We start from the raw sequence: 13468 nt of genomic DNA on the forward strand, positions 1-13468 counted from the left end.
AAAGTCCTCTTGTAAAGTTTCACTTACCTCCTCCACATTAAATGACTGACAACAGCTTTATCAATTGTATTGATGAGAAAGTGACCTGAACGACAGATTCACAGTTAAGCAGTTCCTTCTACCATCTTCATTAGAAGTCTAATGAGACAGGTGTCCTAATGAGAGTTTAGAAGATTGCAGGTGGAGGATTAGGATGCAAGGAGCTTAAGAGTATATAAAGTAAAATAACTTCTACAAAAAAAGGATTTGGAAAAATCAAGGGAAAAATATTAGAGCTAGAACAGTAACAAAAAGAAAAGAGAGAGAATAGTGTATATGTTTACACAAGAGAATTGTCCTCGAGCAAGCTTGTGAAGAACTATTAATATACATAGTCTTTGACTTTCGCTTATTCCTTTTTTATCTATATCCCTAAGCGAAACCCAACTTGTTTCATCCCACTCTCTTTACAAATACTTATTGGTTTGAGCCTAGTCAGATAACATCAATTTCACTATTCTAAGTGGATTTGGGTCGCCAGATTTTGTGTCCTTACAGAAAGATAGAATGAGAGATAAGAAGAATATATACTTTTTATATAAGTTTTTGAAACCTCATAATTTTACACATCATTATTATAATATATATTTTTTATTAATTTAAATTCTATTTTATATTAAGACCCTCCATTAGAATATTGGGACATCCTTTAAAAAAAATACAATATATAATTATTTATACAAATACAATCATAATAAATGTTTGATGTTTGAATATATAGTTTCACATACAAACACAATTATATTAAATGCTTATTAATAATCATCATAATTATTAAAATTCATATTAAAAAATTGATATTGTAATAGAATGAAAAAAAAAATGGTAATTACACTTTCTTCCTTTTAGATTTGAGGAAATGAAATTCCACCAAAAACTTGAATTAAAAAAATAAATTATCTCATTAACATCAGTTCGACCAAACTTTGTTAAATTGTTAATAAAAATATTGTGCCTTTTGCTTAAGAATAGGTCTTCAAAATTATTCTCCCTTTTAAAATTAAAATTCATTGTTTTGAATTTTTAATTAAAGTGTATTTTTGAAATATTCAAAATGATTTTTACTTATTTTTTTCTTTTTTCAACCGGCTGAGGAGAGATTTTTCATAAATTTTCATTTTAATTATAAATTTATGAGTTATGTTTTTATTAATCATTGTTAAACTTTGTTAAATAAAATATTATAAAAATATAGAATATTCTATTATTCATATAAGCATAAGGGGAAAGTGTTATGTATTTTTTTCAAAAGTAAAATTAAAAAAAAATTCTTTTTTCTATTCAAATTTGGAGTGGAGTATCATTTTTTTTATATATCTTAAAGGTGAAGAGTGTAATAATTAAAAAATAATAACAAAAATGATAACAAAGAAGAAGAATGTAGAGCGTAATTCAAAAATAGTACAAGTAAATTTAGTATTATAAATTTTTTGTATAATTTTATCATAATTTTGTTACATAATTACTCATAAGTGAGTAATGAAATTATAAATCCACATAAATTTATCATTTTATTTTTACTATTCACGAGTTGCCCGCGTAACAAACTTATAATAAAAACATACAGTAAGTTCGTGGTAAATATTGTGAAAAAGTTCGTGCCGCTAAACTTACTCAAAAATTACCCAATGCAGACAATGTCAACAAGTAAGCGAGGTGAGGGAGCCACCTAGAGGAGGCCCATACGTTAAAGTTTCCGAATCCTAATAACACACCCAACTGTGTGAAAGTGAAACAAACCTGTTTCGCATGCCACCGCATCAAACTTTCTTCACTACCTTCTCTCTGGACTCTCTCTCTCTAATTATACTATTATAACTGTTCTTCTTCTCAAGTCTTAACAACCATTCCGAATTAACCAGTTCCAAAATCCAAGGATGCTTCAGCAGCATCCTCAATCTTCTAGCCTTTTCCTTTTTCATATCTCTGACACCCAGTTCGCTTCTCTTTGAATAAAGCCTTTAAAAATGGGGATTGACCTGGAATCTTTGTCAGAAGCCACTTCAGGAGCCATTGGAGCTCTTGTTAGCACCACCATCTTGTACCCTCTTGATACCTGTAAGTCAAAATATCAAGCTGAAGTTCGAACTCAACATCATCAAAAGTACAGGTTAAACTCAACATCAGCATTCTCCTTGTTAACCTCTCGGCCCCACATATCTATCTTTGTCTATTTTTATAGTATATAACTTGTCAAAGTTTAGATTTTTTTTAATTAATTGGTTGGATTTAGAACTTTGTTCATTAATATCTGCTTATATTCGTAAGATGGGATATTGCAAGCTGGGTTTGATTGCTAATTTCTCAGAGGGGTTTAAAAGTTAAAAACTTTGTATTCATAAAATATGATGTGTAAGATTATGGTTAAAACATTTATAGGACATGTTGATTATGTTGACTGAATCTAGATAAGATTCGAATTGGGAGAGCATAGATGTTATTGCACTGCAGTGATCACCATGAGTTATTGTTGAGGAATTGAAAAGTACTAATCTAATTTGGATTGATGATACTTTGAAGGGTCTAGTAAAATTAATTTAGTGTTACTTTGATCAATATGCTTCCTACTATCAAAGTTGTTGTAGATTTTGGAGTGGGATTATCTTGGGTTTAGAGAATAGTATGTTGTAACTTCAGGGCTATTGATACATTTTAATGAGAAGGACTGAGGATTTCGTTTGTTTCTTATCGTCAGAACTGTTATTATAATCTCTCTTTAATTAATTAGGTATATATTTATGGAAGGGTTAAGGAGAGAGGGTGGGAGGGGTTTGGTGGGTTGAAGAAGTCCACGGCATTGCATACTTCTGTATTAAGTTGCAGTAGATAGGAGAAAATTAAATTTGGAATCTTTCATCAATTTCAAATTAGATTGATTATTGGAAGATTTCCGTAATCCAGTAATTTCCTCTCTTAACAATTTAATAGAACCTTATTGTATCCAGTAAACGAAAGGGTTGTTAGTGTATGAAACGATTAGTGAGTAGGGTGTTTGTTTATCAGTCCCTAAGCTAGGTTAAAGTACTCCTTTTGCAGAGGGTTGGGACCAGGGGCAGGTGGGAAAAGCCAAATTAGAGTTTACATTTTATGTTAGATTCTATATGACAATTACATTAGCATATAGTTGCTTATTTATTTTGTTATTAATATTAATTAATTTTTTTAGATTAGCTTTTTACTTTTAATCTTACCCCCTCGACCTAAATCCATGCTCTGCCACTGGCTGGGACTAACGACTATAATCCCAATCCAGTCATCTCCTTCTTTGCTTAGCAAAAGCTAATTTAAATATATTTAGGGTCCGTTTGGATAGAACTTATTGCTGAAAACTGAAAACTGAAAACACTATAGCAAAATAATTTTTAAATATGTGAATAGTGCTACGGGACCCATTTTTAATAAAAAATTGCTAAAAAAGTACGTGAACAGTGCATGCACAGTACGTGCACAGTGTGCGCACAGTACATGCACAGTGAGCACTGCACGTTTGTCCCCCCGCAGTAGAAACGAAGAAAAAAAAAAAGAAAAAAAAGAAGCAAAACGCAAAAGCAAAACGTGGGAAAAAAAAAATGCTGGATCCAAACCCTCTCTTAGAATGAAATATATGATGCTTAGATTGAGTTCTTTTACATGATTATTTGGTAATATTTGATATTATCCTTTTCAGTCCTTTTTTTTAGGGCTGATTATCTCCCACAATTTTATATTGGGGTAAACATATTCGATTTCAATCATGGACAATTGCATTGCTAGAATTGATTGCACTCGTCATCTAAAGTAGCTTCAGTTTTTAATCAATAGAAAAGAAGGATAGCTGACTCTGCGTAGGTGTTTTTACAATGAATTATTCATGCAATGCTTCATATATGAATTACAGCCTTCTCAATTTGATTTTTTCAACAGTGTAATCAGTGACCCTTGTTCTATGGCTAATCAGTTATGACTGAAAAATAAAAGATACTGCCTTATGTGATGCAAATTTTAATTGCTCTGGCTTGTGCAGGAATATTTCTGATGTTTTATGGGAAGCAATTTCTACCCATCAGGTGCTCTCATTGTACCAGGGCCTTGGGACAAAGAACCTTCAGTCCTTTATTTCACAGTTTGTCTACTTCTATGGATACAGCTTCTTCAAAAGGCTGTACTTGGAGAAAAGTGGAAACAAAACCATAGGAACAAAAGCAAACTTGATTGTTGCTGCTGCTGCCGGGGCTTGTACAGTCATAGTCACACAGGTGAGTTATACATTGAAAAGTTTTTCTTGTTAAGGGAACAATTTTTTTGTAGATAAATGATGATGTGCATGTTGGAGCTCTATTCTATTGCATGACATATATGCCACGGAGATTAATTGTGGGGAGGTGGATCAAATGGAATGGATCCCTTTGACATCCCCGCACTTTCAAGTGAAGAGCTATTGTTACATATTGTTGAGAAGAGGGAATTATTTCCCATGGTAGAGGAGTTGGAAAGTTCGCATACTGCTTAGTGTGGCATTTTTCTCGTGGTGTGTGATGTTGGATAAGAAATTGCTAAGGAAGTGAATTGTGATTATTATGGATTGGTATTTTATGTGTAAGAGCCATAGATAGAGTGTGGCTCACCTTTTCCTTCGTTGCTGTGCAGTGTCTTGGGAGTTACAGGCATTGGTTTTCTGTCTATTTGGTGTTTATTTGGTAATGCTTCTTCTATGTTGGATTTGTTGTATTGTTGGAAAGGTCGCTTTGGCAAGAGAGACAATAGCTAGATTTTGAAACCTGTTCTTTCGTGCTTAATGGGTTGCTAGTGAAAACAAAGAAATGTCTGTTGCTTTGAGGGGAAAGAGTTACACACACTAAAGTTGAAGTTTTTATTTTGAAGGACTCTATAAATCTGGACTTCTACTTCTCACACTTTCTCTACCATGGATTTCCTAGAGTTTGTGGATTCTTTGAGCTTCTGTTAATATTTGTTTAGTTCTTGTTTTGGGCTTCTCCTTTTGTATGCATCCTATGTTCTAGGGTTACACACCTTTGCGCTTTTCTTCTAATGAATGTTTTTTAGTTATTAAAACAAATGTTGGGGCTCTATTCATGTGGTGCCATTTAAACACTATTAAATTTTTTTTTATTTTTTTATTTTAATTTTCTTTAATATTCAGTGGTTGAATGTACTGTCTAGGGGAGTATCAAGAAAAGGACTTGCAGAAAAAGTCACTATAAGAAAGAGTTATGACAATATTGATTGTAAGAATTTGAAAGTATGCCATACCCTGAAATCCTAAAGGTGATTTTACATATTCAATTTAAGAAAATAGTCTAATTTGTGATCACTTAACCAAATTACAATGACCACTCTCATTTGCTGTTAATAAGAAAATAGTCTAATTTGTGATCACTTAACCAAATTTAATGTAATGACCCAAGGGAAAGCGCTAGCCACATTTGCGCTATACCTCAAAAGGACTAGTCACAATTGAGGCTCTTTGCAGTTGTTAATAAAGTCCAGTTCAACCCAGTAAATACCCGATGTGGGACTCATTACACACCCACACATATCACACAATCAATCAAATTGGGGCATTACAATCTCCCCCACTTAAATTCCTAACGTCTTTGTTAGGGCCCATTTTGTGGGGTAGTGTCTCTGAGCCCACATGGGGTTATCAGGCTGGCTCTGATACCATATGTAACGACCTAAGGAAAAGCGTTAGCCACATTTGCGATATACCTCAGAAAAACTAGTCACAATTGAGGCTCCTTATAGTTGTTAATAAAGCCCAATCTACCCAGTAAATACTTGATGTGAGACTCATTATACACCCACACACATCACACAATCAATCAAATTGGGGCATCACATTTAAGAAAAAGAAAATTCTGTTAATGACAAAGTAGACCACTTTGTAGTTTCAATCCTCAATGTTTAGATGTTCTAATCTCTGATTTCACCTTCCAGCCCTTGGATGCAGCATCCTCAAGGATGCAGACAAGTGAGTTTGGGAAATCAAAAGGACTTTGGAAGAGCTTTTCAGAAGGTACTTGGAATGAGGCATTTGATGGTCTAGGCATATCTCTTCTTTTGACAGCAAACCCATCTATCCAGGTACACAAGTTTGCAGTTCAGTACACAGGTTGTATGTTTGTCTCACATATAGAGTAGGTTTGATTTCCGTTTTTTTTTTGGGTAGAAAGTAGGTTTGATTTCACTAGTTCCATTTCAGCTTCTTGAGGTTATGTTTAGACAAATATGAATTTTATTATTATTATTTTTTTTTTTTTCCTGAAAATTTGGAGTGGACAATGACACCTCATTGTAGCCATAGCCATATGTTCAATTGAAGATGGTGACTCCTATTTATGGTCTTTTTACAACATGGAATTTTCACTTTCCCTTTCTGTGTGATTGCTTAAAACAGTAGATTCAAGCTGCAAGAAAAGAAAAATTCAGCTACTTGTTAAAATTGAAAAAAAAAATTGTGAAGACAAATAAAGCTAAAACTAGAACATGTTTTGTACAGTACACCGTTTTCGATCAGCTAAAAGAGAGGCTATTGAAGGGGAAGCTGAGCAAAAAAGCAGCTACAGAGTCATCCCCGAAAGCTCTTTCTGCTTATAATGCTTTTGTGTTGGGTGCAGTTTCGAAGTGTGTTGCTACCTGCTTGACTTACCCAGCTATCAGGTGTGTGGTCAATTCAATCATTCCTCCTTGTGCATTACCTGGTTTAATTCACAAACTCATCTTTTCTGCAAGTTTTCCATCAAAACATGCAGATATCTGAAAAAATATGCATTGCCCTTATTCATAGGCCTCTTCACAACTTCATTAAAAGATTTTAGTTCATTGTCCACAGGTGTAAAGTCATGATTCAGGCTGCAGAGTCAGATGAAGATGGGAACCAAGAAGCCGAACAAAAAGCCCAGAAGACAGTTTCAGGTGCAGTCTACGCCATTTGGAAAAGAGAGGGCCTACTGGGTTTCTTCAAAGGATTACAGGCCCAAATACTGAAGACTGTGCTAAGCTCAGCATTGCATTTGATGATAAAGGAGAAGATTACAAAGACGACATGGGTCCTAATGCTTGCACTGAGAAAGTTTCTGTTTGTTACCCGCCCCAAACTAAAAGGCACTTGAATTAGTGATGAGAGTGAGAGCTATACGCGTGGAAACCTCATTAATGAAGAGGCTCCATAGAATTTGTCCACCTTGGAGGAGGAATTATGCAGCAGCATCCAATAAACATTTGTGTAGACCAGGTTGTGTATCTCAAAAGGAGAATTCAAATTTGTAGAACAAGGAAATTTTCTTTTTCTCTTCTAGTAGTCATTCAATAAATATCATCACATTTGATGTCTATCTTAATTGAAATAAAATATTCATGCAATTTCCTTAGCTAGCACATATGATTATGATTATGTGGGGATATTTCTCAACTTGATGTAAGGTTTTTTATTTTTTATTTTTGGCATTTTCTTGGGAGTTAAAACTGCTTTTGCAAATGTGTGCTTATGGTTGGGATGAGAGGAATAGATATATCAGGATGATTAACTTTTGCATTTTATATTGATTGTTCAGAAGGAAACACAAAATTCTCAAAAGCTCGGGGTTTTGATGGGAGAATATTAGCACGGTTTACATAATGTGGAATCATAACCAATACTTACCAATATTCTTGCTGTGTTTCAGTTTCTAGTTTAAGGTGGAAAGCTTTTCTTAACAACGCATGTAGGATGTTGTTTCGATTGCTTAGAAAGAAAAATAAGTTAATGATTCAATTTTTGTACAATTTACAAAATAAAGCATTCACTTTGATTATAATATACTGTTATACAAATGCACAAGCATGATTCAAGTATTTCACATAATAACCTCATTAAGATAGCTACTCTTGGATACACACTTTCTTTACATACACATTACACAGACACATTTCACAGGGAGGCTGCGCACGTACACAAAGACAGCTTAGGCTTGCTTGACTCTTATTTGCATACCCAAACTAACAAATCAAAACAGTTTTAGCTTTTAAGTTATTTTCCACAAATAAAAATTACTAGGCTAAGATGTGGTCAATCCTAACTAATCTCAAAAAACTTGGGACTAAGGCTTGGTTGTTTGATGCTGAACAGGAACACAATAGGCTAGATATCAAGATACTGAAAAGCTCTTATACCAATTGAGAGCAGAACAGAAACGTGAGTAAGGCTAGATCTTGCTCTAGCTTAACGAAATCCTAAAGTTCGTGAGGGGTTCCTTGAATTCACAAGGAGAACATTGGAATCTACCATAAATAATAAAGCCTCAAATTTATTGAATATAAATTGTTAAATTTGTAATAAACCTCTTGTAGGAAAACTAACTTTGCAAGTCAAAATATTCCTAAACGAATCTTAATTGATATCCTACAGACTCTAATTTGACTATGAAGGCCTTAAAAACACCTGAAATCAAGGAAACAAAACCCTAAAAGCTGAAATAACAAAAATTACAAAAAAAAAATTCAAAATTCATAAACAACTTAAACCCCATGGTTTGTCCTACATCATTGTTATATATGCGTTACGAGGCTATAGCATCCTCCCTCAAGCCGCAGGGGTAGTGCTACTCTCAGAAAGGAAGGAAAGTGACACCATCCATATAGGGTAGTAACGCTTCTGGGATCTCAACGCCATTTTTCTTCTGGTAATTTTCAAGGATGCAACAAATGGTCCTCGCAGTTGCTACGAGGGTAGAGTTCAACATGTGAACATATTGCTTTGCCTGTTCATCATTCTGTGACCAAAATTTGATTGACACAATAAGCTAAAAAATACTATACAACAGTAGAACATTCATTCAAAGCACAAGTTGGTATTAATATAAACAAGCAGAAAGCTGATCTAAAATTTATATTTAATGAGAATAAAATGCAGTGTCAGTAATCACTAATCAGGACCTACCTTGTTCAACCCATATCGAATTTTTAGTCTCCTGGACTGGTAGTCAGTGCAGTTCGAACAGGACACAAGTTCTCTATATCTTTTGGATGCAGGAAACCACCCTTCTAAATCATACTTCTTTGCAGCTGCATTATTTAATGCACCAGAAACCACTGCAACAGTTTGATAGGGGATCTTTAGCTGCAAACAAAGAGTAGGTAAATTATTTTTCTTTCTTTTTTCTGGAAAGGAATGTTGCTTTATTCAATAGAAGAATAAACGAACAATGACAGATTAAGAGAATGCTATTTTTCACAACTGTAATATTCTAGCTGACAATTGCAACAATTGATGAGGCACAAACACTTTTTGAATTAGAGGAACCATGGTTGTGATTATGTTTCCAAAAGAGCAATTCATGTCAGTTACACTGAGGAGTTGAGCTATATTGCAGTAACTATAAAAAGCAAGCAAACAAGATAAATGCACTTTTTTGCAAGTTTTTGATATACCTCCTGGTAGAAATCCTCAGAATTTGTGATCATTTCCTCATGCATTTCCCAAGACTCATTACCATTTGGGCTTGTAATGCAAAACTGCTCCACCTTCTCAAATTGATGAACTCGGAAAATTCCTAGAGTATCCTTACCATGTGAACCAGCTTCTTTCCGGAAGCAAGATGAATATCCTGCATATCTGTGAAACCACATTGTGTATCAAGAAGTAGCAATAACTAAAATATTGGACGAAACATGACTGCAATGATACATTCTTCTTTAGAAAAAATGAATGATACATTCTTCTCACCTTAAGGGTAATTGCTTGGGATTGATCCATTCACCTTGGTGATAAGAACACAATGGTTGCTCAGATGTCCCAATCAGATACTTTTCATCTCCTTCGCCAGTGACCTGTGAAAAATTAATTTGTCCCAATCAACCAATCAAATTGGACCAGATCACAGGAAAAAAAAAAAAAAAAGGCGGGGAGGGGGGGGGGGGAGAGGATGAGATTGCATAATGGCTCATAAGGAAACAAAATATTTAGGAAGAATGGTGGAAAACATGGAAAATTGATATAATGGGCTTTAACAGAAGTAATGTCTTGAAGAGGTATGATTTACTTAGACAACATATGAACCAATACGAGTAGCAGTTTGCGTCATCCAGGTCAGGTTGGTAGAATTATAGGAGTAATTGAACATTTTATGTTTATATGCCAAAGCACTACCGATCCATGCAGTAGGGCGCTTAGGCAAGTTGCAGTTAATCAATTTGTTAAACCAATTTTTGAATTATACTTCAACATTCAACATACCTTGAGCATGAAATATACTAGGGCCCTTTTTTTTCCCTAAATTAAAAAGGGTTAGGGGCCACCAGTATTTGGAAGACCCTGTCTGGGTGTAACCATAGCAGTACCTTCCTGCTGAGGAACCAATGATTGCGAAGCCCAGACGGGGTAGGGGGATCATAAGTTCTCCCTGATCAGGTGGGTTCAACCACAGCTTAACCACAGCCTCACCAGGTTTCAGTAGTATTAGGGGCCTTTGTTAACATAGAGCATATGTATTTCTTAATCAAAATAACATTAGCCTCAACAGTCCCTGAGAATATGAATTAATGATCTACAGGATATTGCAATTGGTACCCTGTAAAGCTCTTCATCAAATTGAGATAGTTGAGCGCACTTATTCATAACATCTTTTCTCATTAAGGAAGGAGTCTGCATTAATGTATAGCCTCTTCTTCTTAGCAATGACAAACCAAAGTTTATTAAAGCCTGATTTAGAAGTACTCCCATTCCTTTCAAGAAGTAACCTCTGCCTCCAGCTACATTACCACCTACACAAAGTGCATGTGAATCAATAGATATTAAATGAAGCATATAATACCCATAAAATGCATCACTGAACTTGGTAAAGTATCTATATTGTAGAACCACTTATAAAGGGATCAAGATGAATCATAATTCAACAATAATAAGCTTCTAAAAAAAAGAAGAAAAAAAGAGTCAGAGACTTCCAAGTTCATATCATGTACCTTTTCGAGTATCTGCAATTCCAGTCAACTCCATAAGCTCAACATGGTTCCTTAGATTTGGTTCCATTCGCTTCTCCCCCCAACACCGAATTACAGCATTATTTTCCTGCAACATGAACAAAATCCTAAGAAAAATAATATATGTATTATTTGTATGGTAAAGAAGCAAGCTGTAACTAGTCATATACCTCATCATTGGAGACGGGAACCGAGGCATGGACAAGGTTTCCGACTGTCCCCAATTTTCTGTACAATTCATCTTTAATTTCCTGAAATTGAGCTTCTTTCTTTGCTGTCAATTTCTTGTTCTCATTCGTGTTCTTTATTGTTTCAGTTGCATCTTCTCCTGCCTTTTGAATTAGATAAGATACTCAGTTTCACAACAGAAAACTAGAAATAATTTTTCCGGCAATTCTTATAAAAAACGCATAAATAAGAATTTAAGAGGCCCTTTCAACAAAGTCCATTAACTCCCTGATCTTCCTCTTCAAATAAAAATTTAATGGGAATTGGTTATGGACATATATATATGTAGAAACATAACAAACACAAAGTAGGATAAAAAGTACTAACTAGGGTCTTTGAAAGGGCATAAATTTTCAATTAGCTACAATAACAATCAAGCCTTAGTTCTAAAATTTTGAAATCAGTTATAGTCATATAGATTTTCAATAGACTAGTTTGCTGAGATAATATTATTATGGTTATTGTGTACTGGCCCAAGTGGTCTAATTTAACGTAAAGCCTATCTAGGGCTAACCCTAGATTTTTAGGGTCTATATAAACTACATCATATAATAACAATGTAGCCACTAAGATTTACACCATGGACATAGGCCGAATGCATAACTTTCGTGTCCTTCTTCTCTCTCATTGTTTCCGCTCTTACCGTGACAATTTACTTTTCTCACCTTAATTTCAACAAGACTAATTAGAGTTGGTATAAATTTTCAATCAGCTATATAACAAAAATTCTATTCAAATTGAAAAATAACAGTCCTAGACAGCCATTAACAACAAAAGAAAAAGCTTGAAAGTATAAATAGAACTACAAAAACGAATCCAAAAAATAAAACTCAGAAAATCTGAGCTTACTATTTTAAGGCGGGCAATTTCCCTGTTAATCTTATTGAACTCTTGGCGCAGATTATCAAGCTCATATTGACCTGACCACAAAAAGTACAAAACTCAAAAACACTTCTCTAGCATGTGCATGCAGCATGCAACAGTTAAAACTACATATTTTTTTTCTCCCAAAAAAAAAAAATGTAGAACAAAAAGTGAGACAAATTAAGAAACATACATTGTCTCTGTTGTTTATGAAGGTGAATGATTTGATCAACAACATCAACATCAGCATATCGAAGGTGCTGAGATTCACGTACAAGATTAGGGTTGTTGCCGTCCCTGTCTTCCCTGAAAAGGTTGTGGTCCAACATGTTTACTGTGTGTTGGGTACTAAATAATATTATCACAAATATTAACTGTTAGAAATACTGAATTCAATAGTATTGTATTTCTCACTTAAACAATATACATAAGTGCCTTTATATAGGAGGCATATGAGTGCAGTACAAGTAAAAGTGTAGTACAATGTGTGCTATACAAGTAAGTAATCTAGTTGAGCCAAGCTCACAATACTATACACACATTAACAACCCCCCTTAACCTCAAGGTGGATGTGAGACCAGCTTGAGGTTGTCAACTAAATCACGAATACGTCCCTTAGGATGGGACTTGGTGAAGATGTCTGCAAGTTGATCTTTGGAGGAGATGAAGAAGAGCTTGAGAGTACCATGAACAAGATGATAATGGATAAAATGACAATCAATCTCGATATGTTTAGTCTGTTCATGGAAGACATCATTGTGAGCAATGTGAATGGCACTCTAATTATCACAATAAAGAGAAGTAGCAGAGGACGTAGACACACCTAAGTCCTTGAGAAGCCATCATAGCCAAAGGAACTCACATGTGGTATCAGCAAGAGCACGATATTCTGCCTCAGTACTGGAACGGGCCACAAAGGTTTTTTTTTTTACTTCGCCAGGAAATCAAGGAAGAGCCAAGGAGAAAACAATAACCAATGGTGGACCTACGATCAGTGGGATCTCCTGCCCAATCAGCATCAGAGAATGCACGGAGTACAAGAGGAGACTGAGCTGAGTAGAAAAGGCCATGGAAGAGAGTGCCCTTCAAGTATCGAAGAATGCGCTGAACAGCAGCATAGTGAGTCGACCGTGGAGCAGACAAATATTGGCTGACCTGATGAACAACATAGGAAATGTCTGGACGAGTAACTGTGAGATAGATTAGGCTGCCAACCAATTGTCTGTAAAGAGAATGATTAGACAATGGTTTTCCTCTTGACGGAGTCAGATGCGCATTAAGCTCAACTGGGGTGTCAACAATTTTGCTGTCAGTGAGTCCAGCACGAGACAAAAGGTCAGAGGCATACTTGGCTTGAGTAATATAAATACCATCTGAGGAA

The 13468-nt window shown here is 34.9% G+C and overlaps 2 protein-coding genes across 2 annotated transcripts; one reads left to right on the top strand and one right to left on the bottom strand.

Annotated features, from left to right (window-relative positions):
* The first annotated feature begins 1756 nt into the window (after positions 1-1756).
* Positions 1757-7413, top strand: LOC142623143 (peroxisomal adenine nucleotide carrier 1-like). Its single transcript, XM_075796547.1, has 5 exons — positions 1757-2149; positions 4043-4274; positions 5977-6123; positions 6539-6699; positions 6872-7413. Exons 1-5 carry the CDS (start codon positions 2007-2009, stop codon positions 7149-7151), a joined length of 963 nt encoding a protein of 320 aa, XP_075652662.1. The 5' UTR covers positions 1757-2006; the 3' UTR covers positions 7152-7413.
* Positions 7414-8562: 1149 nt separating this feature from the next.
* Positions 8563-12416, bottom strand: LOC142623500 (serine--tRNA ligase-like). Its single transcript, XM_075796936.1, has 9 exons — positions 12281-12416; positions 12073-12143; positions 11166-11327; positions 10978-11083; positions 10586-10779; positions 9743-9846; positions 9448-9631; positions 8957-9136; positions 8563-8789 (listed from the first exon to the last, which is right to left on the bottom strand). The coding sequence occupies exons 1-9, from the start codon at positions 12414-12416 to the stop codon at positions 8625-8627; spliced, it is 1302 nt and encodes a 433-aa protein (XP_075653051.1). The 3' UTR covers positions 8563-8624.
* Positions 12417-13468: the final 1052 nt, after the last annotated feature.

The sequence above is a fragment of the Castanea sativa genome, chromosome 2, assembly GCF_040712315.1.
Source record: "Castanea sativa cultivar Marrone di Chiusa Pesio chromosome 2, ASM4071231v1".
Lineage (NCBI taxonomy): Eukaryota > Viridiplantae > Streptophyta > Magnoliopsida > Fagales > Fagaceae > Castanea > Castanea sativa.